This window comes from Electrophorus electricus, chromosome 13, assembly GCF_013358815.1.
Source record: "Electrophorus electricus isolate fEleEle1 chromosome 13, fEleEle1.pri, whole genome shotgun sequence".
In the NCBI taxonomy this organism is placed as follows: domain Eukaryota; kingdom Metazoa; phylum Chordata; class Actinopteri; order Gymnotiformes; family Gymnotidae; genus Electrophorus; species Electrophorus electricus.
Window position 1 is genome coordinate 348,565 of NC_049547.1, and position 27,906 is coordinate 376,470.

At 51.9% G+C, this 27,906-nt stretch overlaps 1 protein-coding gene across 8 annotated transcripts in view; it reads right to left on the reverse strand.

Moving 5' to 3' along the window:
* Positions 1 to 27,906, reverse strand: part of birc6 (baculoviral IAP repeat containing 6) — an 87,631-nt gene that overhangs the window by 57,901 nt on the left and 1,824 nt on the right. For 5 of the 8 annotated variants that reach the window (XM_035532720.1, XM_035532727.1, XM_035532724.1 and 2 more), the window contains exons 2-26: positions 18,333 to 18,514; positions 14,833 to 14,970; positions 12,883 to 13,076; positions 12,557 to 12,668; positions 11,641 to 11,723; positions 11,140 to 11,362; positions 10,479 to 10,648; positions 10,270 to 10,328; positions 8,530 to 10,032; positions 7,168 to 7,317; positions 6,542 to 6,767; positions 5,655 to 5,815; positions 4,968 to 5,099; positions 4,583 to 4,714; positions 4,086 to 4,252; positions 3,613 to 3,746; positions 3,332 to 3,493; positions 3,105 to 3,236; positions 2,893 to 2,990; positions 2,521 to 2,668; positions 1,959 to 2,092; positions 1,311 to 1,457; positions 819 to 1,006; positions 275 to 589; positions 1 to 25 (exon numbers count right to left, since the gene is read on the reverse strand). The exon at positions 1 to 25 is cut by the window's left edge and continues 75 nt beyond it. In XM_035532720.1, coding sequence (XP_035388613.1) covers positions 1 to 25; positions 275 to 589; positions 819 to 1,006; positions 1,311 to 1,457; positions 1,959 to 2,092; positions 2,521 to 2,668; positions 2,893 to 2,990; positions 3,105 to 3,236; positions 3,332 to 3,493; positions 3,613 to 3,746; positions 4,086 to 4,252; positions 4,583 to 4,714; positions 4,968 to 5,099; positions 5,655 to 5,815; positions 6,542 to 6,767; positions 7,168 to 7,317; positions 8,530 to 10,032; positions 10,270 to 10,328; positions 10,479 to 10,648; positions 11,140 to 11,362; positions 11,641 to 11,723; positions 12,557 to 12,668; positions 12,883 to 13,076; positions 14,833 to 14,970; positions 18,333 to 18,514 — 5,115 coding nt within the window. The remainder of the gene's footprint in view (positions 26 to 274; positions 590 to 818; positions 1,007 to 1,310; positions 1,458 to 1,958; positions 2,093 to 2,520; positions 2,669 to 2,892; positions 2,991 to 3,104; positions 3,237 to 3,331; positions 3,494 to 3,612; positions 3,747 to 4,085; positions 4,253 to 4,582; positions 4,715 to 4,967; positions 5,100 to 5,654; positions 5,816 to 6,541; positions 6,768 to 7,167; positions 7,318 to 8,529; positions 10,033 to 10,269; positions 10,329 to 10,478; positions 10,649 to 11,139; positions 11,363 to 11,640; positions 11,724 to 12,556; positions 12,669 to 12,882; positions 13,077 to 14,832; positions 14,971 to 18,332; positions 18,515 to 27,906) is intronic. The other 3 variants (XM_035532725.1, XM_035532723.1, XM_035532726.1) reach the window with 2 other exon arrangements.

The following is a 27,906-nucleotide window of genomic DNA, read 5'->3' on the forward strand; positions in this document are numbered from 1 at the left end:
ACGCCAGCCCGCAGCCCATCGGGCTCTGTCACAGCAACAACAACAACGATGATGAGGATAACGACGACGACAGGAGGCCAGTCTGCAGCACACATACAACTGGACTGCTGTCGTTCTCTCGGTCTGACTAGTCTGGTCTAGTCTTCTGTAGAACACCTGCTGTGGTATCTGTGATCATTACAGTCTTTCTTTATGGTGCCATTTTTACTAAAAGTACCAATGTAAGCTACACAGCAATTAAAGGAATACAAGGCGTGTGTGGGCGTTCACCAACCGGCTTGGCTTTGTGGGTGCTCTTGTTCTGAGCAGAGAGGTTGACAGGCAGAGGCTCGACGATGGAGCCTGGAAAGAGTTGGGCAAGCTCCACCCCGATGGCGGCCGACACGGCCTCGTTTGGGGGCGTGAGCGGGGGCGTCATGAAGAGGGGCGTGGTTTTAGGCGTTGGGGGGATGACGTCAGATGGGTGGATGAAGAAGCCAGGGGCCCCTGCCGGGTTGGGAGGCACAGAGTTGTGCACGGGGCCGACGGAGGAGGCAGCCTGGGCCGCAGCTGATGTAGTCTGGTGTAACTTGGCCTCCAGCTTGGCTTTCTGCTCCGCAACACACACACGCACGCACAGACATCAGGACAAGTGCAACACTTCAATATGCCGATATGATCTCAGCAACAGTGCTGGAGAAACCCCCCTTAACTGAGTTTGAACAAAGGCACGTGTATGCACGTGTATACACACATACACATAGGGGTACACGCATGTACACACGTGCACAGCACAGGGATGTAGTATGATTGTACATGGGCGTGTGTGTGTGTTTAACCTGCTGCTGTAGTTTGAGTAACTGCTGCTGTTTTTCCTGTAGCACCTGTAGCTGCTGCTCTGCGGACACCATGGCGTGGGAGAGCGACTGCAACGCCACCTGAGCAGCTGAGCTCAGGGCTGTGGATGCCTCACCGACAGGACCCGCCGACAGACCCGCCACCGTGGGCGTCACGCCAAATGTGCTCACTGCCAAACAGGCCAGAGGTCAGAGGTCAAAGGGCTAGCCACCTCCTTTACAATCACTGTGCCTGGCCACAGTTACTGGGACCCCAGTAGAGACATGAAACCATGTTAACTGGTCTTTACTCACCATTAGTCCTGAGTGCATTTTTGGCTAAATCATTCTTTCAGTATAAAAACATTTAATATTAGCTATCAGATGTATACACAGTAAGAAAAGAGAACTAGAGTGGAAGCACTGGCCTGTGGACACCAGGTAACAGTGGTGCAGCGTGGAGGAGAGACAGAAGCAGTGAGACGAGATATATACCGGTGAACATACTTGCATCATCCCTCTCCACTCTAGTGCCATCACTAGTGGAGACGCAAGTAAAGTGCAGAGGTTCGACTTCCAGGAGACCAGTCAGGGCCGTGAAGCTGCCTTCAGCAGCCTCGCAGCCACTAACCTTACCGTTACCTACAGCAGGGGGAGACAGAGAGCAGATAAATATAGCTGTATCTAACCTTACCACCCCAAACAGGAAGTTTAACTACAGCATCCAAGAAATTGCGAAAAGTGATCTTTCATGTTACTTGGCTAAAAAGTGTCTGTTGGCTTGCAAACAGTAGCTCATTGTTTGCATGTCCTGAGCAGTGAAAATCAATGTTCTTACACTCTGGGCAAAATGCAATGTCATTAGTTAGATTACCTCCCAAAAAAGCCACTAGCTAATGTTCTTGGATGTGATCCACCCATATGAGCACTTATCTAATCAGAACAACACTCACAGGCAACCACGGTGGGTGTATTGGTATCTTGGATACCAAGCTGGATACCTACTGAACAGACGTGCGTTTCAATAAAGGGGTCGGTTAGTCCGTCATTCAGTGAGTGAGTGAAAATAAGCCTTTTATTTCTATATATAACGTTTGAACTGTACTTTTGTCTGGTGTGATTTCAGTGTGTTTGTGGCCAGACCTGAGAGAATGTCAGACAGGTCGATCTCGTCGGACTGTGAGCTGACACTGCTGTTGTAGGCGTTCTTGCAGGATGAGCCGCTCACCTCCAGATCGAAGAGAACTGGGTCGAACGGGGAACCATAAAGGCCATACCTGCGCTCGCAGACACACACACACACACACACACACACACACACACACACACACACACAGTTCGTTCATTTGGATCAGAGTTGACTGATGTATTGAACAACTCTTGTTGTAATGATAATGGCAGAACAGCTACTGCTGGGGTCTACTCCAACTGGGGACTGAAGACAGTAAAGACTACAGATGAATGGCAACATATCCACAGACGTCCCATAGTTAACATCCCATAGTCAACTCCACAGAGCCTCACTTCCCTGTAGTTTTCAAATAAAGGTTATTGTAACTTCTGGACCAATTGCACACACCAACTAGGAGACCAACCATGGGCTTTTAGGAATCAATACTGGTCTGTCCGAACACATTTTAATCAGAAAATCAATCTTTTGGTCTTTCTGTCCCAGCTGTAGTGAGCACACAGCGTGGAGCAGCACCTGGTCTGGAGTAAGGCCTCAAGCGGCGTGAGACGCTCCTGGAGCTGGCGAGAGACTGCGGTGAGCAGGGAGGCGCAGGCCGTGCTGCAGCTGGCCAGGTCCTCGTCCTTCACGTAGTTCAACAGGACGAAATACCAGAAGACCGAACCTGAGGCCAAGGAAACACCAGCCTGGGGTCACTGCAAGGTCAGGCCCAAACTCCCTCCCTCGTACGCTAACAGTGCTGCACTGGAGAGGGGTTGTTTAAATACTGCTGCAACACAAGATTAGCAGTAAGCGGTGAAACTCGGGCTACTCAGCGACGCTCCACCTACATGAACGTGAACCCTGAGGCCGCTGAAGGGCATTTACTGTGTGGTGGCGCGCGGTTACCTCCAGTGGCCGCCGCAGGCAGGTACGGCATGTTGTCCAGCAGGGCTCTGAGCAGAGCCTGGCCAAACCCCTGCTGACTCGCCTCTCCCTTCCCGTTACTGACAAAACACAACAGGCCATTTGCATAATCACCACCAAGACCAGCACACAGGTGCCGGGGGTGCGTTTGAAGTGAAGTTTGAAGAAGTTTCAGCGTTCGCCGGCAAGCTCACCTGATGCAAAGTGCGAGAAAGCGGGCACATTTGTGTGCGACGCTGCGGCCTGCCTGGAAGAAGCACGCCCGGATGATGTCGGGGAGGCGCTTCCTGGTTTTGGTCTGGAGCCCCTCCTTCCCTTCTCGGAAGCTGGGAAGACAAGTGACCGCATCAGAGGGAGAAGGAGACTCATGAGAACCTGACTTCCACTCTCCAGAGCCTGGGGAGGATGGCAGGAGCGTTACCTGTAGGGGCCGTTGGAGTAGACCCCAGCCAGCCAGCACAGGATGTCCAGGGTGAGGCTGTGGGAGTGTTCGGAGGGTGGGGCCTCCTCACCACGCTGACACAGTGCCCTTAGCAGCTTCTCAGGCAGCTCAGGGAACTGCAGCATGGCACAGCGCTGCACTCTGGAATGACAGACAAACAAACAAACCGTCATTCATTTGCTCCTGCGTGCCAGCGGCTCAGACCAGGGCTAACATTACATCTGAAATGACTTCTTGTCCTGAAACAGCAGTCCACTCACCTCTCTTTGGGTACAGACGTCTTCTTAAACCTCCGCACTGTGATGGACACCTCCAGCAACAGGTCACAGCCTCGCAGGTTATCTGTCTTCTTAGGAGCAACCTGAGAGTCTACTTTAGATGTGGAGGCCTTCTCCTGAACAGCACAACACCATGAAACACAGGAAACAAGTCATTACACAGCTGTTAAGACTGGCATGTCCAGATATTAGAACAGGCCAATCGCTTGCAGAGAGTAGTCACAGCAGTAGTGCTGTCCAAGCATTAGGCAGTGTTCATTAGCGTGCGCTCGCTCTCTCTAAGAAATGTGGTCAAGCTTGACCAAGACACAGTAAGATTTTACTAGCAAATCTGAATGAGTTTCTCTTCTACAACAGCCATTCTACAGTGCAACAGAAACTCTTGTGTAAATCGTCACTATTGGCCAAAATGAAAACGTGAGCAGTGAAGTAGCGGAGGTGCCGATGGCTGGTACCTTGGTGGCCTGAGCCTTCTGAAGCAGGGAGGAGAGAGAAGGGGCCTTGCTGCACTGGGCCTTAGCAGGGGTCATACGCAGCAACCGGCGGGGACTCTCCTCAGGACCCTTCTCACACACCGCCTTGATATGCACCAGGAATGAGCGGTACTTCCCCCCTGCCATGCCTGTGGAGGAGTAGGATGAGGAAAGAGAAAGAACAGGGAAGAAGAGACAGACAGAACATAAAGGTGCAATCTACCAACAAGCGCTTGCTCCACCTACGATTATATATCCCATTCATCTCTCATAAGCACTGAGTGTTCACCTGCTTTCACCCCCATCTTACATTCAGACATTACAATAAGGAGGACTAGAGAAAGAATGTCTCTAAAGGAACCAGCTCGTCTCCCCGATGTCTGCAGTGGCAAATTCACAGCTGATATTCAGATATCTGCAAAGCTACTTCAGCAGTGACATTCTCTGTGCACTGCTCCAAAAAAACAGGAAAACTGTACCTTTAACGAGTTTGGGGCTAGTGAGACTTAGCATGCCGGCGTGGCCCGAGAGGTCAAGGCCGCTGGCCAGCCACACGGGCCCGCACAGGATATCCTCTTTATGGTCCTCCAGGAAGGGACACAGCCTGGACCCTGCACCAGCACGATGGAGGAGACAAAGGGCCATCTTTATTTCATATGCAACACACACATGCTTTTACACATTCACACTGTTCTGAGCATAGCCTGCAATTAGGAGAAACTTCAGAAATGAACTCAGCACCATTTGTCAGGTCAAAACCTTGCTAGTGAACTTTAGAGAGAGAGCTTGATTTCTTCACGACTACAGGGAGGGGAAGGCCAGCCCCAGATCATCACCTCCATGTGCCTGGGCACCTCCCCTTACCTGCGGTCTCCTCTATGTCCATGAACTGGATGTCATCTCCAAAGTCGGGAAGAAAGGGCTGTCCGTTCCGCTCACCGTTGGCGTGCAGCACGTGAGCCAGAGGGAAGGCTATCTGCCTGTCTACAGCAGACTCTGAGGGCACCAACAGCAAATACATTTGATTACAAACAGGAAGAGTACAGAAAAGAGAAACTATACAGCAGACTGAAAAACAATGAAAAACAGAAGCAAAAAACAAACAAACAAACCTTAAAACTATCATAAGGCAGTGGGAGCTCAGTGGTTAAGGTACTGGACTAGTAATCAGAAGGTTGCCAGTTCCAAGTCCCACCACTGCCAGGTTTCCACTGTTGGGCCCCTGAACAAGACCCTTAACCCTCAATTACTCAAGCTGTGTTCAGTCAGAATTGTAAGTTGCTTTGGATAAAAGTGTCAGCTAAATGCCGGAAATGTACATGTAAATCATAAATGGCAGAGCCAGCAAAATTATACGTGCATCATTACAGTCTGCGGGTTTCATACAGTTTCAGCATTTATGTAACAAACAAATATTTACATTGCAAAAATCAAATGGTTCCAAACAACAGCCTATAGGAGCATGTTTTGGACACGTCTGTTGACAGGTTGGTTAGTGACTCATTAAACACGTCATCACCCGCCGGCCGGTGGGTGGGACCCCTCACTCACCATTGCCTTTGCCCAAGCCGGGGGCCTTGTTCTTCAGCAGTGTGACCTGGATCTGAGGAATGTTAGGAATACTGGCATTCAGCACAAACTTGAAGTCCACGTGGCCCACCATGCAAGCTTTGGGCAGGACCAACTCGAAAACGTGTTCGTCCCAGCTGGTGCTGCAAGAGAGGAACGCCTGCTGTTAGAGGGGAGGCTTGCCATGACGCCTGCACTGCTAACCACCAGATGACATGAACCGAACTCAGGTGACCTTGGATGACCTCGTAACTTGCTGGCACACGGTTATGCTCGCGTTTCCAGGCACGTCCCAGTGGACCTTCAATCTCTTCAACCTAATCCAGTTCCCCATATTAATCTACTCTTCGTTTGACTTCAAGGATCGTGGCACTACTGTTTTGGCTTTAATGATCAAAGATCCTATTTTTGTGCCACATCTCCGAGCAGAGGAACACAGCCCACTCTCATCACTGTGACAGAGTTAGGGTTGTGCCCTCAAACCCCAGCCCAAGTCAGTGACAAGTGCACACCTACATTTGTTAAGCACCGTTCATACTGCATGCACAACATCACACGGAGCATTCCAGTGTCACAAGCATACACACACACGTCACTGTGGTGAAGCCTGCAGCACCTTCTGCTGGTATTACCACTTTTGAAATACAACCCAGCTGCAGAATCACGTAGGCTCTTAATGTCGCGGACAATGTGAATGACTTGAGATTAAGAACCACCAAGACTCAGTACAGCAAAACAAAGCAGAATTATACTAGACAGTCTACGCTGAGGTGTGTGTTCCGCGTGCTTCTCCAGCCTGCGTTGAGGTGTGTGTGTTCCATGTGTGTCTCCAGCCTGCCTTGAGGTGTGTGTATTCCGCGTGCGTTCACCTGTCGCTCTGCAGCTTCCAGGTGCGTGTGTGCTGGGCGGCGTCTCCATGGTGCTGCTGATGCAGGTGTTGGGGGTGGCGTCTCTGCTGCTGCTCCTGTTGCACCTCCACCCAGCAAGGGGGTACCGTGGCAGAGAAGCGCGGCGTGAGCGTCTCAAAGCGGGTCAGCTCCACCAGAGAGGACAGCGTCTCCACGGTCAATGGTTGGTCCACCAGGAGGTCGACCCCTGTACACACAGATCGTCTGTAATACCCGAACCACCCTGACCTACCGGACGCAGGGAAAAAAAGTGAACACGCTAAACTACATGACTGCAGCTACAACTCCATCAACGATGAGACTCCTCTCAGGAAGGGCAAAAAGAACACAGTCTCGAGTCTTTTATGACTCAAAAACTTTGTTCAAATGAGAGGAGTTGTCAAAACCATTAAAGTGGCCCAGCACATCTTCAAACATCAACCCAGTCTTCAGGCTTTAGACATTGAACATTTATTGACAGCAATAATTACAGGGTTAATAACAGTAAAGCTGAACTGAAGAAGCAACCCCTTTCAGCATGCTGGGTACTGCTCCTACACGCTGGACACGCTGGACGGGATGTGAGGCGTGGCAGAGCGCTGGCAGACCTGAGATACCGGGGCTGGAGGGGTTGGACGAGGCCTTCGCTCCCTCCAGCAGCTGCTCCACCCCTTTAGACACGGGGCCGTCGACAAAAATGTCGGCGTCGTCAATATCATCACACACACCTCCAATTTGAAGGAAATGAAGCTCTCCACCTTAAGAAAAACACAAGAGCCTGTGAAAGAAAGTGGTGGCATGATTTCTCTTCCACCTGTGCTCTGCAGGAGCAGAGCTTTTTAAGGTAGTCCTTAAAAGAAGGACACAGGCATTCTGGACGAGTGTTACGGCTTCCTTATTAAGCCTGGGACTGGAAAACATGCGGAAGGCCAGGACAGGCACCAGGGAGCTGGAGTTATGTGCTAGAGGAGCAGATGAATGATTTCCAACAGAAGTGTATTGAGATGATTGTCTCTACAGCAAAGAACACCGTTAAAGCCTCTCACAGCACTCGTGTAAGGGAGTGTGGAGCTAGCTGCACTATACAGCTGGGATATATACGGACCACCTAGAGGAATGGCAGAACTAGAGACAGCCCTAGAAGAAACTAGACGAGAAGGATGAAATTCCCTTAATGCACGCGCACGCGCACGCACACACACACACACACACACACACACACACACACACGTCCTTGTACAAATCATGTGTTTAATATACTGCATTGCCAAATCTGTCACGCACAATAATTATAAGTGTATCCGTTTCCATGCATGCCTTCATGCTCTCAGCATAACCTGAGCCGTGCTGTAGTTTCAGTCGAAGTGTCCGATCATTCAGTGTAGGCCTCTCATACACAAGGGAGGTTAGGTTGTATTAACCCAGGGGTTAACCTAGTTCAATAGCTTTGAAATGAATTTCTAAAATAGTTCCCACCCACAAAACAGTGACCCCAAACACCCCAATAATAATAATAATAATAATAATAATAATAATAATAATAAAAAGAGCTTTTCAGCAACAAAATATAAATGTGTACCTATTCCCTTCTCTCAATGGGCAAGGTGACATAGCATAAAAAAATTATGATGCAATTTTAAACCTTTTAAAATTCAACATAGCAAACAATACAACTGTATAGTATAAAAATTTGACTTTGCCAGTTATGTCCTAATAATGCCAGTCCTCTGAAGCGAATGTGTGTATACTGAGCTCCTACAGCCATACCAAGATTTAAACCGGTCTATGAAATCCTGCTAAGAACAGAAACGTTCATTATAGCAGCTGCAGCCTCGAGGCGTTTGAGGCGCCCCAACAGCCTTTAAGCCTCCATTATTAGTATTAAAACATCAGTGAGTTTGACGTGAGGCTGATGGAGACAAATGTTTCCCAGGGCTGGGACACACACACACACACAGACACACACACACCTGCAGTGCAGACACACAGGCGGTCCGTTCCAGAGCAGTAAGTGACGGAGACGAAGGGGTCCACCTCATCCGTCCCCTCCTTCCTCGGCGGCTCCACTTTGGCCAGCACTTCCAGAGTAGACAGGTCGAGGATCATGACGCACCCTGCCTGCGTGGTGACCACCAGGTGGCCAAGTCCAGTTACCTCTGTCCTCTTCTCCTTCCCGGAGCCTGCCGTTGCGTTGGGGGCGGCGGCAGTGGAGGGCCCAGTCCCGGCTCCGTTTTTCACCCCCGACGGCGTGGACTCCTCGGACGTGTCCTCGCCGTCGTCCTCCCGGGCGTCCAGCACGTCAGGTGGGAGGAGCAGCAGGGAGGTGATGGCGTCGCGAGGGTCCCAGATCTGCTGCACCTTCACGGGCTCCTCCTCCAGCGTCACAACGCGTGTGGAGTAGTTCAGCTTGTACAGCGCCAAGTAGCCGCCCCCACCGCTGCCCCCTAATGGCCTGGAGGCGTGAGGCTGCTCCTGCTGCTGGTCGGGAGGCGGCAAGATGAGGGGCGTTTGGGGTGGCGAGGTGCCCGCATGGCTCTGATGCCCGTTGGCCAGAGCCTGGCCCTTCCTCCGCCCGCACAGGGCTGAGTGTAGGCGGTTGAGGGTGTTGAGCGCCTCCACCTGGTTTATGGCGCTGAGCGACTCAACGGAGCAGGGCTGCAGCCCCACCAGCAGGTGCAAGCCGTCGCTGCACGGTGTGATGGAGTCCACGTACAAGTTCTCCTCCTCCAAGGCTTTGGGGAGACGCAGGCACTGCACCAGGGAGCCTGGCCGAGGCACTGACCCCAGAGAGCTCCACTTCTCACCGTCCGGCGGACCCAGTCCGGCAGCGGCATCGGCGAACTGCTGTATGTATGTGATGGGCGGATCCTGGAGGAGAAGCTGCTCGTGCGTGTCGAACTCCATCTCGATGATCTGTGGCACGGTGAAGCCCTCCTCGTGCAAGCCCTTCCCCATCAGACTGTTCATCTGGGCAAAAACCTTGCCGCTCGCCTTCTCGTCCGCCTCCTTGATACTGTACAGGAGCAGAACGGGCATAGTCCTGCGCACGGGTGCACCTGCCGGCGGCCCTGGAGAGCCCAGCTCAGAGGGCGGTTCGCACATCTCGATCTCCATGGGGCCCTGGTGGGGCGCGAGACTCTCAGGAACGGGAGTCCTCACGGGGCTGTTGGGTTGGCGACGGGACTGGGGCGGGGCCATGGGGGAGGCAGCCGCTGAGCGGTAGCTCAGCAGGCCTCCGGCCAGCAGGCAGGGGAAGGGAATGTTGTGGGGCTCTGCTAGCTTGTCCTTGGCCTTGTCGGGCTTGGCAGGGCCAAGCGAGAGGGCCGGATTGGCGCCCAGCTCCTCCAAGTCTTTGACGGTGTCCTCCAGGACGCTGGCCACTACCTCCCACTGGAGCTTTTCCGGCTGCTGGAGAATGCTGAGCGCCGTCACACCCACACTCACTTCTATGCTTTCCTTAGGGCCCAGCAGTCCTGTAAGAACACGTGCGCACACAAACATGTGCACATGCATTCACACACACAAAACCAGGTGTGTAGCCACACACACATCCACACAGGCATTCAGACACACACCAGAAATAAGTCTAACACTAAAAAAAAGCCACAACCAGGCAAAACAGGATACGCTGAGAGGAGAACGTCATAAGAGCCATCTCAGCGTGCTATGGAGTGACATTAAAGCAGACAAAGGGGCTGAGGCTCGCATACCTGTGACAGACTCTGATCTGGAATGTTCCTCGCTGTCAGAGTCCTCCAATTGATCATCACTGGTTACAAAGGTCAGAAAGGTTAAATTCACAACAACACGGTCTGAACATAAAAACCTGCCTTTACTGACAGAAGCAGGTGAATAGGTACAGTACCCACGCGTGTACTTCTACACACAGGGCCCTTCAGAGTAGACAGGTATGAGTCACCTGTCCCCCTCTAACTTGGGGATGTCGGAGCAGCTGGATGTGTCCTCTAGCCAGGCGAGGGTGGGTCTGCGGGACTCGGAGCCCGAGACACTCGGTTGTTCGCTCCCGGACAAGATTAGCTGCCGCAGGATGACGGGGTCATACGGGTTCACCTCAAACTTCAAGTGCACCTGCATGTCCGAGCAGGAACACAAGAGGTTCTTACAAGCTTGAGCACTGCTGGAGCGCTCACTGCAAGGTGATGGTAACTTTAGTCATGCACACAGCACACCTAGGGCAACCCTGCTTCTCTAAGACATGGTCTTAGTCATGGTTGGGCACAGCCACAGCCTAGGCTAGTCTTCAAGGTGTGGTCTGTTGATGGATGTGTAATAATTTGAGAATAATTACAGGTGTAGCGCACACACACAAACACACACACACACACACACACGAGAAGCAGCATTCTACTACTATATACTCTCAAAGCAACCAAAGAATATGTACACCACAACTGTTATGGATTGTTATGAACATCAGACTAGGCCATCAGTAACTGTTATTAATCACAGAAAAGTTTCCACTGTTACAAGGCACAGCCAAGCCACAGACTACACAATTATGACCCTTTATAAAACAGAGACCAACTGTGGTCATAAACCACAGACTACACTGCTATTACCTTCATAAGCTTAGACACATCCCAAATGCAGATCTTGCCCATCTTGGTTGCCGTGGCGAGGAAGTGCGGGCAGCTTCCAAAGCCATAACAGGCGATCTTGTCAGAGCAGTCAGAGCTGGGGAACTGGGCGGGACTTGTTGCCAGGGTGACGGATAGTGGCACATTCTGCGTGTGTTCCCCTTTGACGAATGGACAGTTGGGCGAATGACGTTCATGCTCCGACCTGAACGTGAGGAGGTGGGTGGGGTTAGCACACGCTCACTGATGGCCAATCTCCCCAAAAGCATTGTAGCAAAAAGTTTGACTTTTACACTTACAAATGCTTTTTATATGCAAGATCTTAACAATAACTGGAATTTGCCAACAAGTTAATATAATCTGGAAGCATGCAAATAAGAGAATGCTAACGATATCATTCCCTGTTCATGCACCGTCCGGCTCTTTAACCACCACTTCCTGTTTTGGCCCAAGCGTACGTGTGTATATGAGAAAACAACCCACCAGGGCTCATCTGTTGGCTCCCAGCACACCAGACACACGCTGCAGGTGAAGCACATGGCCCGGTCATCACCCGTGGACGCCGGCTGAGGACCATGACACAGAGAGGCACGTTAGTGTGGCCCAGCGGTGAGCCAGCAGTGTACAAACACAGATAAATAGTCCTGAACAATCGTGAGCTGCTCGTCCCGGCTGTGAGGAGAAAGGAAGGGAAGGGTAGTGAGGGCAGACGTCCAGGAAAACTTCCAGTTTTCACAAAAAGAGGTTCATCAAAAGAGGAATCACACCCTTTCATCTTTTCACAACAGAACCCTCCATTCCGCTCCTCGCCCACCATTGGTTGGCATGACAACAGGGCGCATAGGCAACAGGAGCAGTTCCGTCTCCGTGGTAACCAACACGACCTGGCCTCCTTGGCATGCATGGTGACAGAGAGGTGCTGTGAAGGCGTGGGAGAGGAAGAGGAGAGACAGACAGAGAGAGCGAGAGAGAGAGAGAGACAGAGCGAGACAGACAGACAGAGAGAGAGCGCGAGTGCTAACAGCGACAGGGGATTCCCCACATCACATCTGAAAGCAATGGCAAATCTCTCTCTATTCCTCTCTCCCCTCCTCACAGGTCTAACCCATCCCCTTTTAGCCTGCACACGCACCTGCAGGACTGCTTGTGGACTGTCAAGGAAGTATGTGTGCAATGCAAAAGAATTCTGGATGACCAATAAGAACTCCGCAACAGAGGCCTCTTAAAGGGGCACAGCACATTTTTAACCACTGCAGACAATTTAGAGTTGGAAAGAACTTCAGCTGTACCTTTGAAACATCTTTTTTGTAATATTTTAGTAATGTGAATTGTTATACATTCAGTTTTTAAAAAAAGGACCGAAAAGAAAGTGATGTGCGAGTTGGGCTGTGGGCACCACCTGGTGGTAGAAGCCTGCCTGCGCCATGGGGTCTGGCTGGGCCCAGCGGTAGCCTGCATGGGGCCAGGACGTGAAGGTCTCTCTCCTGTTCGCCTCACTGTACATCAGAGACCTGTGGAAGCGCACACGCTTTAGTCCTGGTCTTCACCCACGCTGCACGTTTAAAAACTGAACATACACTGAAGGTCAGTAAAGGTGGATACAGAGTAAAAGAGTTCAGTACACAGTTAGCTGGCTTCAGAGTACAACAGTGGAGGATCTAGAATTCAGAATCATCTGTAAAATGTAAGGCAGCCTGTGAGGTCCAGCCAGGTTGAGGGGCTCACCTGTCTACAGAGCGTCCGGGCCCCACGCCCAACTCGGGCCGGCCGCTGGGTAAGAGGTAGGAGAGCCTGTCCATCACAGAGGAGGCCACAGACAGGGCGCCCACGTTCTGGTTCAGTTTCTTCAACTCATTCACTATGGCACTCGCAACCAGCTTTAGGACGTGGTGAGGGAGGTGAAAGGTCACCGTTGCCCACTGGAGGGGGGGGGTGGAGAGAGAGAGAGAGAACTTAAGTGATGAGATCAGAGACTTGATTCAACCTATGGAACTGCAGACTATAGGTTGTGTGAATCAACTGCTCTCTGAATAGAACACATCTCCAATTGCAGGAAGGCTTTGAACCTACAGTAACTTTATTAAAGTGCATGTGAGAAGCAGCATCACACATCTACATCTCCACCTGTTGTTGTGATGCATGCCAATACAACATTTGTAAAAAAACCGTCACTTCTGACTAGTCACAGTGGGGCAGGGATGTGCGAGTCAAAAAAAACATCCTGGAAAAGATGATGAGGAAGTAAAAGGAGGGAAGGGAAGCTAAAGGCAAGTTGAAGGAGCACGTTAAGGTGGAGGAGTCCGGCTAACCGCTCCATGCTGTGGACCTTCTCCAGGCAGGGTGAGGAGCTGTTACCCCTACAGCCAAAACAACTCCACAAACAGGCTTTTTTTGTCTTTTCAATCTAGAATTTGCTCGCAGTGCAAGGAGTATTGCGAGTGAAGGAGAAGACAGGGAGGCCCATGTCAACGCACTGGGGTGTCAGAATACCTTTCTCCTCTCCTGTTGCCCGGGTTCTGGGCACCATTCCTGATGGTTTAGAAAAGCCCTTATTCATCAGAGCCTGTGACTGCAGAGGGAGATAATGAGACTTCTCGTGTGTGTGTGTGTGTGTGTGTGTGTGTGTGTGTGTGTGTGTGTGTGTGTGTGAGAGATAGAAGGGAGAAGGCTAGTTTGAGCACACCACCCGGTTGTTCCAGTGAACGAGGGTCAGTGGGTTTGTGAGCCCCAATAGGTACAGAACTGTAGTGCTGTAATGATGGAGGTTTATGGGGAAGATATGTACAAAACACCGCAGGCTTCCACATGACAAGGACTAAGGTGGACGGGCTGGAATCTGGGTGTTGTAACTCAGGTTTTACTCTGGATTGCTTTCCAGCTGCCCTCAGTTTTGAGCAGCTTCTGGACGAGGAGAGCGTGTGTGTGTGAGAACCTGCAGAGTCACTGCTGGTGCCTACTGATATGCCAGTGAGCACTGCAGCAGCTGTTTCGATGTGTGTGTACGCTGCAGTGAGGCAGAGGGAGTGTCTGCACGCATAATCCACCGCCCCCAATAAAAAGTCAAGCGATGGGTAACACCAAAACACGCCTAATACCAGGCCTCAGTATTATACCAGTACATTTGTGTGTGTGTATGTGTGGACCCAAAATCAAAGACAAAGCAGATAGGAGAGTCTCATCAGCTCAAGAGCTCAGACTGAAATCCCACCACAGATTAATACAGAACCAGCACCAGAGCCTCACACTGTCTCTCACTCAACCTCTGTGGCGGTGTGTGTTCATTCTCCAGAGAAATCACAGCTTCTTGTTAACTCCTCATGAGAGAGAGCTTGCATCTATTATTTGTGCTGTTCGACACTGAGATGAAAGTAGTTATGCATTCCATCTACTACAAACAGAAATACAGAAATGTAAAAAAACAACAACAACACACACGCCTTCAGATTTGGGTCACAGGACACATTCTCATTGGCTTTAACCCGAACAATGTCCATTATATCTCAAGTGCAGCATTATACAAAGAGTCTGGGTCAACCTTGTATACACACTGAGCTTCTCTCAGGCTAAATCAGACCCAAGGAATGAATATCTGAACAGATACGTGCAACGCAAGAACTCAGAAGATCCGGCACTGGGGATGCCTGGCTGAGATTGGTCCATGTTGGTATGACTCACCTTGGCCACTTTGTGATTGGCTGCCGTCTCATGTGAGGTATTTTTCAAGCCTTCTTTGAGCTGGGTGAGGAAGAGGTCATAGCCCTCCGTGTTGGAAATGTCCACCTTCTCCAGGCATGCGTACAGCATCTGCTGGGCCTTTGGGAATGACAGAAAGGCATGTAGGTTTACTGTCCAACCCCATCCAATTACCCCGACAAGCCTGCTGTCCCAGGCAGACTACGGAGTGGAAAAAATAATGACACACACAATGTCCTGAAGAGAAAGAAAGAAAAAAGAAACAACCCAAAACCCCACAGGGAACGTGGGATGGAACTGGACAAGTTTCAAGGAGTTTTCTGAGCTGCTCAGATTTTGCTCCGTTTGACAAAATGGGAATTAAGTGCATTATGGACAAGTCTGTCCTTCCATCAGACTTCAGACAGCTGTGGGAGCCCACCACCAGAGCTCCAAGCACAGAGAAGAACGGCAGCGTTGGCTCTCTAATGCAGGACAGGAGCCTCCAGCTCTCCTGCAGTGCCCTTAGAGCATCTGGACACAGGGTATGCAGGCAGCGTTGCAGCCCCGCTGACCACCCAGTGCCTCGCACCCGAGCTGCTCACCATGTACACGTTTGCGGGTCGACTCCCTGCTGCACGCTCCCAACTGCCCTCTGGGGCCGATTCCATGCTGCATGGACGAGCGCTGCTCAAAGATGCTAGATTCGTTACTGGTAGTTTCCATTTCAGGACCTCATAATAAAGCTTCACCATGTCATTTTGTTCTAAAATGAAATAAAGGTTCTTAATTGATAGGAAAAAGGGGAAAGTTCAAAAGTTGGAGAGAAGGGCATCATGCCTCCCAACACAGGCCACCACTTAATTAAGTGCATCACTGGGGAAATAAAGACTGCTCCTTAAAAATCTGTTCCCAAACATAGTAGCCCTGACAACTTCTATTACAAAGAAAAATTACATTATGAACTATTCTTTCATGTCGGCTCCCGAAACAAGGCTGGTGAGAAAAGGCATTTGTGCAGTGTACAGCAAAGAGAAAATAAAAGTGGCCCTACCAGCAAACAGGGACAAGGATTGTCCTCAGGTAGAGTTGAGTTAAGTCCCTTTAACACATGACTATAAATAGAGCCACTGCACCGAAATCATAAGGTGGAGGATTACTGAGCATATGAAAAGAAGAGTGAGGTAAACAGGGTTCATCTGAAATAGTACCAGGCACTGCTAGTCCGACTGCAGCTTCACAGATGTCAAACTAATGAGCACCGGCATGCAGGCAGCGTCTCCTTCAGGGCCTTGCCATCTCTACTATGTCAAGATCTGAGTTGAGGGCCACACTAACGAGACAGACACTCCACACTGCTGATCACTTCATTGACAAAGTCACGGACAAGACGCCGATTTCATACATTTAACAAAAACCCAAATCCAGGAGACAACAGACTGAACAAGACTTGGCAGCTTGAAAATGCATGTTCTTGGCAACGAGTCTGAAAATTAACCCAAAAAAGGTACAAAAACGCACTCAGACACCCATATAAATCATAAATGTTCCATATATCATCATGTGTATCACACATGGTCATATTTCAGTGCATGCAAAAACTATAAAACCCAGGAGCGTGTACCTTGGTCTCTAAAAGTGCTGCTCGGATCAGCTAAGACCGCTGAGGCAGTGTAATGCACCTGTATTGATCTACTGATCTGCAAACATCCCACAGATTTAGATTTGCTGAATGTGCAACAACGTAAGTCACAGTGGAACAGAGAAGAACCTATACATCCGTTTGAGGAATGAATTTCCACTCCAAGTAGCAACGCACTCCAATCCAAACCGTTACTGCCCAAAGTTAGCTTTAAGGATGAGCTTTTCTCATTGCTATGCTGCTAACTGATATTGTTGGCCTACATATAGTTGACTCTCTCTCTGACATCTTACAGGGTCAAGTGTAATCAAGCACACATGTCTGACCATTATAATAATGACAGTGCTTATTACAACATAGTAGTCTCTGTGCTTTCTAGAGTATAGTCACGAAGGTGAAAGTAGATTACCTCCGGAGCTTCAATAAAAGATTCGGTTATGGCCTTTGCAAACCAATGGTAGTTAATTTACACAGCTATTTGAGGATTAAAATCTACTGATTTTCAACACTGCCTTTACCCAAGGGTCAGCCGTGACTAAGCAGCCAATCAGTTACATTAATTTTTCAATTAACTACAAGCAATTAAAAAAAATCCAGGACCAGAAATTTGACTGAAGGTCCACAGTTGAAGACCTCAAGTCTAAACGGTGATGGCTGACGTCCTGCTCTACAGACAGCACTGATGGACATGTAGCTTACAACTGCAGCCAGTGAGCTATGAATCTGCTGCTACAGGTAAGGCAGTAAACCTGCTACAGTGCTCTTCACTGTGTGTAGGACAGAGCTGTCCCAGTCACTCTGACCTGACCCCAGCTGTTCCAGCAAATGGTCTCGGCCCTCAGTGGCCAACACTAGAAACCTCCGACCGAAGGTGAGTTGCAACGTAGCTCAGGAGAGCACATTAGACAAGCTGAATTTGAGGCAACTAAATTATTTTCTACTGGTTAATGTTACTTGGCCAGTGAAGTTCAAGTAAGTGACACTGATCATATACTCCTTTGCATGTTTTATTCATTAATTAACAGTCATCCCACATAGATAATTAAATAAATAGGGTTAGATGTCCGCGGGAGAGTCAACTTCATGTTTAATTCAGGATTAAACTGAACACATTGACTAATCATAGTATTCCTTATTCCATCTATATTTGAAGCATTTGGTCTCTAACTTGCCCACTATTTTACATTTACATCATTTAGCTGATGCATTTATCCAAAGAGGCGACTGAGTACAACCTGAGTAATTGAGGGTTGAGGGTCTTGCTCAGGGGCCCAACAGTATCAACCTGGCAGTGGTGGGACTTGAGCCAGCAACCTTCTGATTACTAGTACAGTACCTTCACCACTGAGCTCCCACTGCCCTGCACCCTTGGCTTGACTCAATCACAAAACTGCTCACAGCATCAGATACTGCTTCTGCGAGATACCTGCTGGATTCTCCGCCTGCAATCCGTATGAAGGGAGTGGAGAACAACATTGGCACATCAAAGAGAACATAAACAAACCATCAACCAACCAGTCTATCAACATTACACAGCTATTGTCTGAGTAGTACACAGCCTTCATTGGCCAAGATCACAGTCTATTTCAAACCACGTAGTAAAGCGTAGTGTTACAACATCCACATTAAACCACCGAGTATGACTGAGAAAGTCAGTCCTAAAGGGAATGAGCCCCCATACAGTAGAATCCAATACAGTAGAATCTAACATTTTGACACCAAACCTCAGTTCTGATCTATGGGGAAGGTTACAAAATCCATAGATCACTAATTTGATTAGAATATAAAACACCAAAAACAGCCAACATACAAGACCAGTGACAGGGCCGAGGCAGGTGAGAGGCAGGTGAGGGGCCCTTACCTCCGTGACGGGCAGCTCCAGCTGGACCATGTCCTCGGGCCTGGACACAGGGGCCTGCAGTGCCGTGTCCAGTAGCAGGATGCCATTCAGGTCCTTCCGACAGCCCACAGCACAGTCGTCCACAAACAGAACCTTGTCCACCGCCGGGAAGTACTGACACCTCACACTTCCTCCGGGTTTAGCTGCAATGCAGAGGCCAGACGTGAGACAGCTGCCACAGTATGGGACACTGGTCACTGAGTGACATTTTTTGAACTCATTCAAAAAGTTAAGGTAAGTTGTGTGTTAACTGCTGCTGCACTGGTAGTTCTCTTCCAATCCCAAGGGAGCCACTAGCATGTAAACTCTGAGTGTGTTCACTCTCTAGCTCCCTCACAACATGACTGTAAATCACTTCCAATTTAAGAAAAACAGAGATGACTCAAACAGCACTCAACATGCATGCCTTTACATTGGCTTACATTCTCTTAAGCTCAGGTTGTGTAGAAAAAGTTAATCGGTTTCATTTTAGCCTTCAAGAATCAATACAGACCCATGAACACTTTCACTAAATGAGGCAGCTAAAGATGTGCTGGGAGACATAATAAAAAGGACCCTGCTAAATGCTGGAGTATGAACAATACTGTAATAACTACTTATAGCACCACTATAGTGATGGTGATAGTGGTGTCCTGTCATGACGTATGTAACTATAGAAGACTGATTGCTTTATGTTTTCTGAGATCTGGTGAAGATGTTACTTTGGTAATAAAAAGGAATCTTCCAAGCAGGACGGGAATCTAATCAGCTCCAACATACATGTCCATATGTGACAACAGTGGGCAGAATAAGACCTTTCACAGACCTCTCAATATCAGGGGCCTCATACTTACACCCCTGGAAAACCCCACAGTCCAGCCAACTCCAAATCTCAAAGTTCTTTGCCTTCTTTGCAGATCTGAGCAAAGAGAGTGCTGACTTTACTGATGTCTTTGATTTTGTCTGGATCACAACAGAGCTGTTACCAATGCTGCTAACGAAAAATGACATTCTGATGGCAGTGACCAGCAGTCAGTGAGATGAGTTGATCATTCAACCAGTCTCCAAAATTCCATGGTTAAGCCTGTAATGTCAGAAAACTGCCACACAGATTACATCCAACTAAAGAACCACGGCCTAATACAGTAGCTTTTTTGCGGTCTCCCTGCACTAAAAGCCTGATTCCATCTATCAGGTGATTATTAAGACCTTCATAAGTGCACAAACTAAGGCTAACAAAACATTGTCTAAATGACATCACTCTACATGATATCACACAACAGGTTACAGTGTCAAGAAAACCCAGCAAAAATAATACTTATTATAGTACACAAATGATAAACCACCACTACATTATCTGGAATATGGCCTGGATTTTACCTGGTTTTCTACAGTAGTACACAAAACTGTCACAAACATGCTTTGTTGATACAGTCAAACATTTGACAAGCAAATTATGAAAAGACTGAGCAAGAGAAAAAAACCTACTTCTCAAGTGCATATCAAGTTTGGAACACAAAGTGACAGAACATAATGAGGAGACACTAATTTTTGATGAAATAACGACAGGAGCATGGCGTGATCCAGTGATTCTGTCTTTTGTACCAAAGTAACTGTGCATATTAAACATTAAAATGTACACAAAACGGATGAAATGAAGAGATGACAAATGCCACAAAGCAGTGTGGTGGATGGATGTAGCTAATTAGCTCAGTGTGGCATGTTAAACCCTGTTAACGTCGACTGAACTTCAATGATAAGACGAGCTTATTAACCTGACCACAGAGCACTCAGAGCCCTCGGCTAACTAGGCAATTCAGGGTCAATTCACTTAACCGTTGGCCAAAAGGAATTTAATAACGTTTAACTATTTTTGAAAGTATTTGGTTTTGAGTGTTCATCGGCAACAAAACATAGATAGGTTAGCTAAGTAACATTACATGGTCATATTATTACCTGGCCGACACTAATGGATAGCTGGAAAGATAACGAACTGCCTGCCTGCCTGCCAATAAGTGGACTAGCTGGGTATATCACATCTAAGTGGTCTCACCATGCACGCAACACAAATGAAGACACACACACCCACACACCCCACAAGTGAAGAACCCACAGGCCGACACGCGCACACACCCCACAAGTGAACAACCCACAGGCCGACACGCGCACACACTCCACAAGTGAAGAACCCACAGGCCGACACGCGCACACACTCCACAAGTGAAGAACCCACAGGCCGACACGCGCACACACTCCACAAGTGAACAACCCACAGGCCGACACGCGCACACACTCCACAAGTGAAGAACCCACAGGCCGACACGCGCACACACTCCACAAGTGAAGAACCCACAGGCCGACACGCGCACACACTCCACAAGTGAACAACCCACAGGCCCACACGCGCACACACTCCACAAGTGAAGAACCCACAGGCCGACACGCGCACACACTCCACAAGTGAACAACCCACAGGCCGACACGCGCACACACTCCACAAGTGAAGAACCCACAGGCCGACACGCGCACGCACACACCCCAAGTGAAGAACCCACAGGCCGACACACGCACGCACACACCCCAAGCGAAGAACCCACAGGCGGACACACACACCCCAAGCGAAGAACCCACAGGCTGACAAGCACACACCCCAAGCGAAGAACCCACAGGCCAACACGCACACACCCCACAAGCGAAGAACCCACAGGCCGACACGCACACACCCCACAAGCGAAGAATCCACAGGCCGACATGCACACACCCCACAAGCGAAGAACCCACAGGCCGACACGCACCACAAGCGAAGAACCCACAGTCTGACGAAGAACCCGCAGTCCGACACACACACACGCGAAGAACCCGCAGTCCGACACACACACACGCGAAGAACCCGCAGTCCGACACACACACACGCGAAGAACCCGCAGTCCGACACACACACACGCGAAGAACCCGCAGTCCGACACACACACACACGCGAAGAACCCGCAGTGCGACACACACACACACGCGAAGAACCCGCAGTGCGACACACACACACACACACACAAGTGAAGAACCCGCAGTCCGACACACACACACACACACACACACACAAGTGAAGAACCCGCAGTCCGACACACACACACACACACACACAAGTGAAGAACCCGCAGTCCGACACACACACACACACACACAAGTGAAGAACCCGCAGTCCGAAACACACACACAAGTGAAGAACCCGCAGTCCGACACACACACACAAGTGAAGAACCCGCAGTCCGACACACACACACACACACACACAAGTGAAGAACCCGCAGTCCGACACACACACACACAAGTGAAGAACCCGCAGTCCGACACACACACACAAGTGAAGAACCCGCAGTCCGACACACACACACACACACACGTGAAGAACCGCAGTCGGACACACACACACACACACACACACACACACACACACACAAGTGAAGAACCGCAGTCCGACCGACACACACACACACACACACACACACACAAGTGAAGAACCGCAGTCCGACACACACACACACACACGTGAAGAACCCGCAGTCCGACACACACACACACACACACACACACACACACACACACACGCGAAGAACCCGCAGTCCGACACGCATACACCCCACAAGCGAAGAACCCACAGGCCGACACACGCACCACAAGCGAAGAACCCACAGTCCGACGAAGAACCCGCAGTCCGACACACACACGCGAAGAACCCGCAGTCCGACACACACACACGCGAAGAACCCGCAGTCCGACACACACACGCAAAGAACCCGCAGTGCGACACACACACAAGTGAAGAACCCGCAGTCCGACACACACACACACACACACAAGTGAAGAACCCGCAGTCCGACACCGACACACACACGCGAAGAACCCGCAGTCCGACCGACACACACACACAAGTGAAGAACCCGCAGTCCGACACACACACACACACAAGTGAAGAACCCACAGTCCGACACACACACACACACACACAAGTGAAGAACCCGCAGTCCGACACACACACACACACAAGTGAAGAACCCGCAGTCCGACACACACACACAAGTAAAGAACCCGCAGTCCGACACACACACACACACACACGAAGAACCGCAGTCGGACACACACACACACACACACACACACACACACACACACAAGTGAAGAACCGCAGTCCGACGGACACACACACACACACACACACACACACACACACACACACACACGTGAAGAACCGCAATCCGACACACACACACACACACACACAAGTGAAGAACCCGCAGTCCGACACACACACACACACGCGAAGAACCCGCAGTCCGACACACACGCGCGCGAACAAGCCGCAGTCCGACACACGCGCGCGAACAAGCCGCAGTCCGACACACGCGCGCGAACAAGCCGCAGTCCGACACACGCGCGCGAACAAGCCGCAGTCCGACACACACGCGCGCGAACAAGCCGCAGTCCGACACACACGCGTGCGAACAAGCCGCAGTCCGACACACACGCGCGCGAACAAGCGGCAGTCCGACACACACACACGCGCGAACAAGCGGCAGTCCGACACACACACACGCGCGAAGAACCCGCAGTCCGACACACCCACACACACACGCGAAGAACCCGCAGTCCGACACACCCACAGGCGAAGAACCCGCAGTCCGACACACACACGCGCGAAGAACCCGCAGTCCGACACACACAAGCGCGAAGAACCCGCAGTCCGACACACACACGCGCGAAGAACCCGCAGTCCGACACACACACGCGCGAAGAACCCGCAGTCCGACACACACACGCGCGAAGAACCCGCAGTCCGACACACACACGCGCGAAGAACCCGCAGTCCGACACACACACGCGCGAAGAACCCGCAGTCCGACACACACACGCGCGAAGAACCCGCAGTCCGACACACACGCGCGAAGAACCCGCAGTCCGACACACACGCGCGAAGAACCCGCAGTCCGACACACACGCGCGAAGAACCCGCAGTCCGACACTCACACGCGCGAAGAACCCGCAGTCCGACACACACACGCGCGAAGAACCCGCAGTCCGACACACACACGCGCGAAGAACCCGCAGTCCGACACACACACGCGCGAAGAACCCGCAGTCCGACACTCACACGCGCGAAGAACCCGCAGTCCGACACACACACGCGCGAAGAACCCGCAGTCCGACACACACACGCGCGAAGAACCCGCAGTCCGACACACACACGCGCGAAGAACCCGCAGTCCGACACACACACGCGCGAAGAACCCGCAGTCCGACACACACACGCGCGAAGAACCCGCAGTCCGACACACACACGCGCGAAGAACCCGCAGTCCGACACACACACGCGCGAAGAACCCGCAGTCCGACACACACGCGCGAAGAACCCGCAGTCCGACACACACACGCGCGAAGAACCCGCAGTCCGACACACACACGCGCGAAGAACCCGCAGTCCGACACACACGCGCGCACCACAAGTGAAGAACCCGCAGTCCGACACACACGCGCGCACCACAAGTGAAGAACCCGCAGTCCGACACACACGCGCGCACCACAAGTGAAGAACCCGCAGTCCGACACACACGCGCACCACAAGTGAAGAACCCGCAGTCCGACACACACGCGCACCACAAGTGAAGAACCCACAGTCCGACACACACACACGCGCACCAAAAGTGAAGAACCCGCAGTCCGACACACACACGCGAAGAACCCCCCCACACACACACGCGCGAAGAACCCGCAGTCCGACACACACACACGCGAAGAACCCGCAGTCCGACACACACACACGCGAAGAACCCGCAGTCCGACACACACACACACACACAAGTGAAGAACCCGCAGTCCGAAACACACACACAAGTGAAGAACCCGCAGTCCGACACACACACACACACACACGTGAAGAACCGCAGTCCGACACACACACACACAAGTGAAGAACCGCAGTCCGACCGACACACACACACGCGAAGAACCCGCAGTCCGACCGACACACACACACAAGTGAAGAACCCGCAGTCCGACACACACACACACACACGTGAAGAACCGCAGTCGGACACACACACACACACACACACACACACACACACAAGTGAAGAACCGCAGTCCGACCGACACACACACACAAGTGAAGAACCGCAGTCCGACACACACACACACACACACACACACGTGAAGAACCCGCAGTCCGACACACACACACACGCGCGAAGAACCCGCAGTCCGACACACACACACGCGAAGAACCCGCAGTGCGACACACACACACGCGAAGAACCCGCAGTGCGACACACACACGCGAAGAACCCGCAGTGCGACACACACACAAGTGAAGAACCCGCAGTCCGACACACACACACACACACACACACAAGTGAAGAACCCGCAGTCCGACACCGACACACACACACGCGAAGAACCCGCAGTCCGACCGACACACACACACACAAGTGAAGAACCCGCAGTCCGACACACACACACACAAGTGAAGAACCCGCAGTCCGACACACACACACACAAGTGAAGAACCCGCAGTCCGACACACACACACAAGTGAAGAACCCGCAGTCCGACACACACACACACACACACACACACGTGAAGAACCGCAGTCGGACACACACACACACACACACACACACACACACACACACACACACACAAGTGAAGAACCGCAGTCCGACCGACACACACACACACACACACACACACACACAAGTGAAGAACCCGCAGTCCGACACAAACACACGCGCGAACAAGCCGCAGTCCAACACACACGCGCGCGAACAAGCCGCAGTCCGACACACGCGCGCGAACAAGCCGCAGTCCGACACACGCGCGCGCGAACAAGCCGCAGTCCGACACACACGCGCGCGAACAAGCCGCAGTCCGACACACACACACACGCGAACAAGCGGCAGTCCGACACACACACACGCGAAGAACCCGCAGTCCGACACACACGCGCGAAGAACCCGCAGTCCGACACACACGCGCGCTAAGAACCCGCAGTCCGACACACACGCGCGCGAAGAACCCGCAGTCCGACACACACGCGCGCGAAGAACCCGCAGTCCGACACACACGCGCGCGAAGAACCCGCAGTCCGACACACACGCGCGCGAAGAACCCGCAGTCCGACACACACGCGCGCGAAGAACCCGCAGTCCGACACACACGCGCGCGAAGAACCCGCAGTCCGACACACACGCGCGCGAAGAACCCGCAGTCCGACACACACGCGCGCACCACAAGTGAAGAACCCGCAGTCCGACACACACGCGCGCACCCCAAGTGAAGAACCCGCAGTCCGACACACACGCGCACCACAAGTGAAGAACCCGCAGTCCGACACACACACGCGAAGAACCCCCCCACACACACACGCGCGAAGAACCCGCAGTCCGACACACACACACGCGAAGAACCCGCAGTCCGACACACACACACGCGAAGAACCCGCAGTCCGACACACACACACGCGAAGAACCCGCAGTCCGACACACACACACGCGAAGAACCCGCAGTCCGACACACACGTGAAGAACCGCAGTTCGACACACACACACACACACACGTGAAGAACCGCAGTCCGACACACACACACATACACACACACACACACACAGTGAAGAACCCGCAGTCCGACACACACACACACACACACAGTGAAGAACCCGCAGTCCGACACACACACACACACACACACACACACACACAGTGAAGAACCCGCAGTCCAACACACACACACACACACACACACACACACAGTGAAGAACCCGCAGTCCGACACACACACACACAGTGAAGAACCGCAGTCCGACACACACACGTGAAGAACCGCAGTCCGACACACACACGTGAAGAACCGCAGTCCGACACACACACGTGAAGAACCGCAGTCCGACACACACACGTGAAGAACCGCAGTCCGACACACACAAGTGAAGAACCGCAGTCCGACACACACACAAACACACAAGTGAAGAACCGCAGTCTGACACACACACACACACACACACAAGTGAAGAACCGCAGTCCGACACACACACACACACACACACACACAAGTGAAGAACCGCAGTCCGACACACACACACACACACACACACAGTGAAGAACCCGCAGTCCGACACACACACACGCACCACAAGTGAAGAACCCGCAGTCCGACACACACACGCGCGCACCACAAGTGAAGAACCCGCAGTCCGACACACACACGCGCGCACCACAAGTGAAGAACCCGCAGTCCGACACACGCGCGCACCACAAGTGAAGAACCCGCAGTCCGACACACACGCGCGCACCACAAGTGAAGAACCCGCAGTCCGACACACACGCGCGCACCACAAGTGAAGAACCCGCAGTCCGACACACACGCGCGCACCACAAGTGAAGAACCCGCAGTCCGACACACACGCGCACCACAAGTGAAGAACCCCCCCCACACACACGCGCGAAGAACCCGCAGTCCGACACACACACACGCGCGCGAACCCGCAGTCCGACACAGACGCGCGCGAAGAACCCGCAGTCCGACACAGACGCGCGCGAAGAACCCGCAGTCCGACCCACAAGCGAAGAACCCGCAGTCCGCCCCACAAGAACCCGCAGTCCGCCCCACAAGCGAAGAACCCGCAGTCCGACCCACAAGCGAAGAACCCGCAGTCCGACCCACAAGCGAAGAACCCGCAGTCCGACCCACAAGCGAAGAACCCGCAGTCCGAACCACAAGCGAAGAACCCGCAGTCCGAACCACAAGCGAAGAACCCGCAGTCGGACCCACACGCGAAGAACCCGCAGTCCGACCCACACGCGAAGAACCCGCAGCCCGACCCACACGCGAAGAACCCGCAGTCCGACCCACACGCGAAGAACCCGCAGTCCGAACCACAAGCGAAGAACCCGCAGTCCGACCCACACGCGAAGAACCCGCAGTCCGACCCACACGCCCCACAAGTGAAGAACCCGCAGTCCGACCCACACGCCCCACAAGTGAAGAACCCGCAGTCCGACCCACACGCCCCACAAGTGAAGAACCCACAGGCTGACACACACACACAGGCTGACACCCACACACACACACCACAAGTGAAGAACCCACACACAGTCCGCCGAAGAACCCACACACAGTCCGCCGAAGAACCCACACACAGTCCGCCGAAGAACCCACACACAGTCCGCCGAAGAACCCACACACAGTCCGCCGAAGAACCCACACACAGTCCGACGAAGAACCCACACACACACAGGCTGACACCCACACACACACCACAAGTGAAGAACCCACCCACAGTCCGACGAAGAACCCACCCACACACACACACCCAGGCTGACACCCACACACACACACACCCAGGCTGACACCCACACACACACACACCCAGGCTGACACCCACACACAAACACACCCAGGCTGACACCCACACACACACACACCCAGGCTGACACCCACACACACACACACCCAGGCTGACACCCACACACACACAAGTGAAGAACCCACAGGCTGACACCCACACAGGCT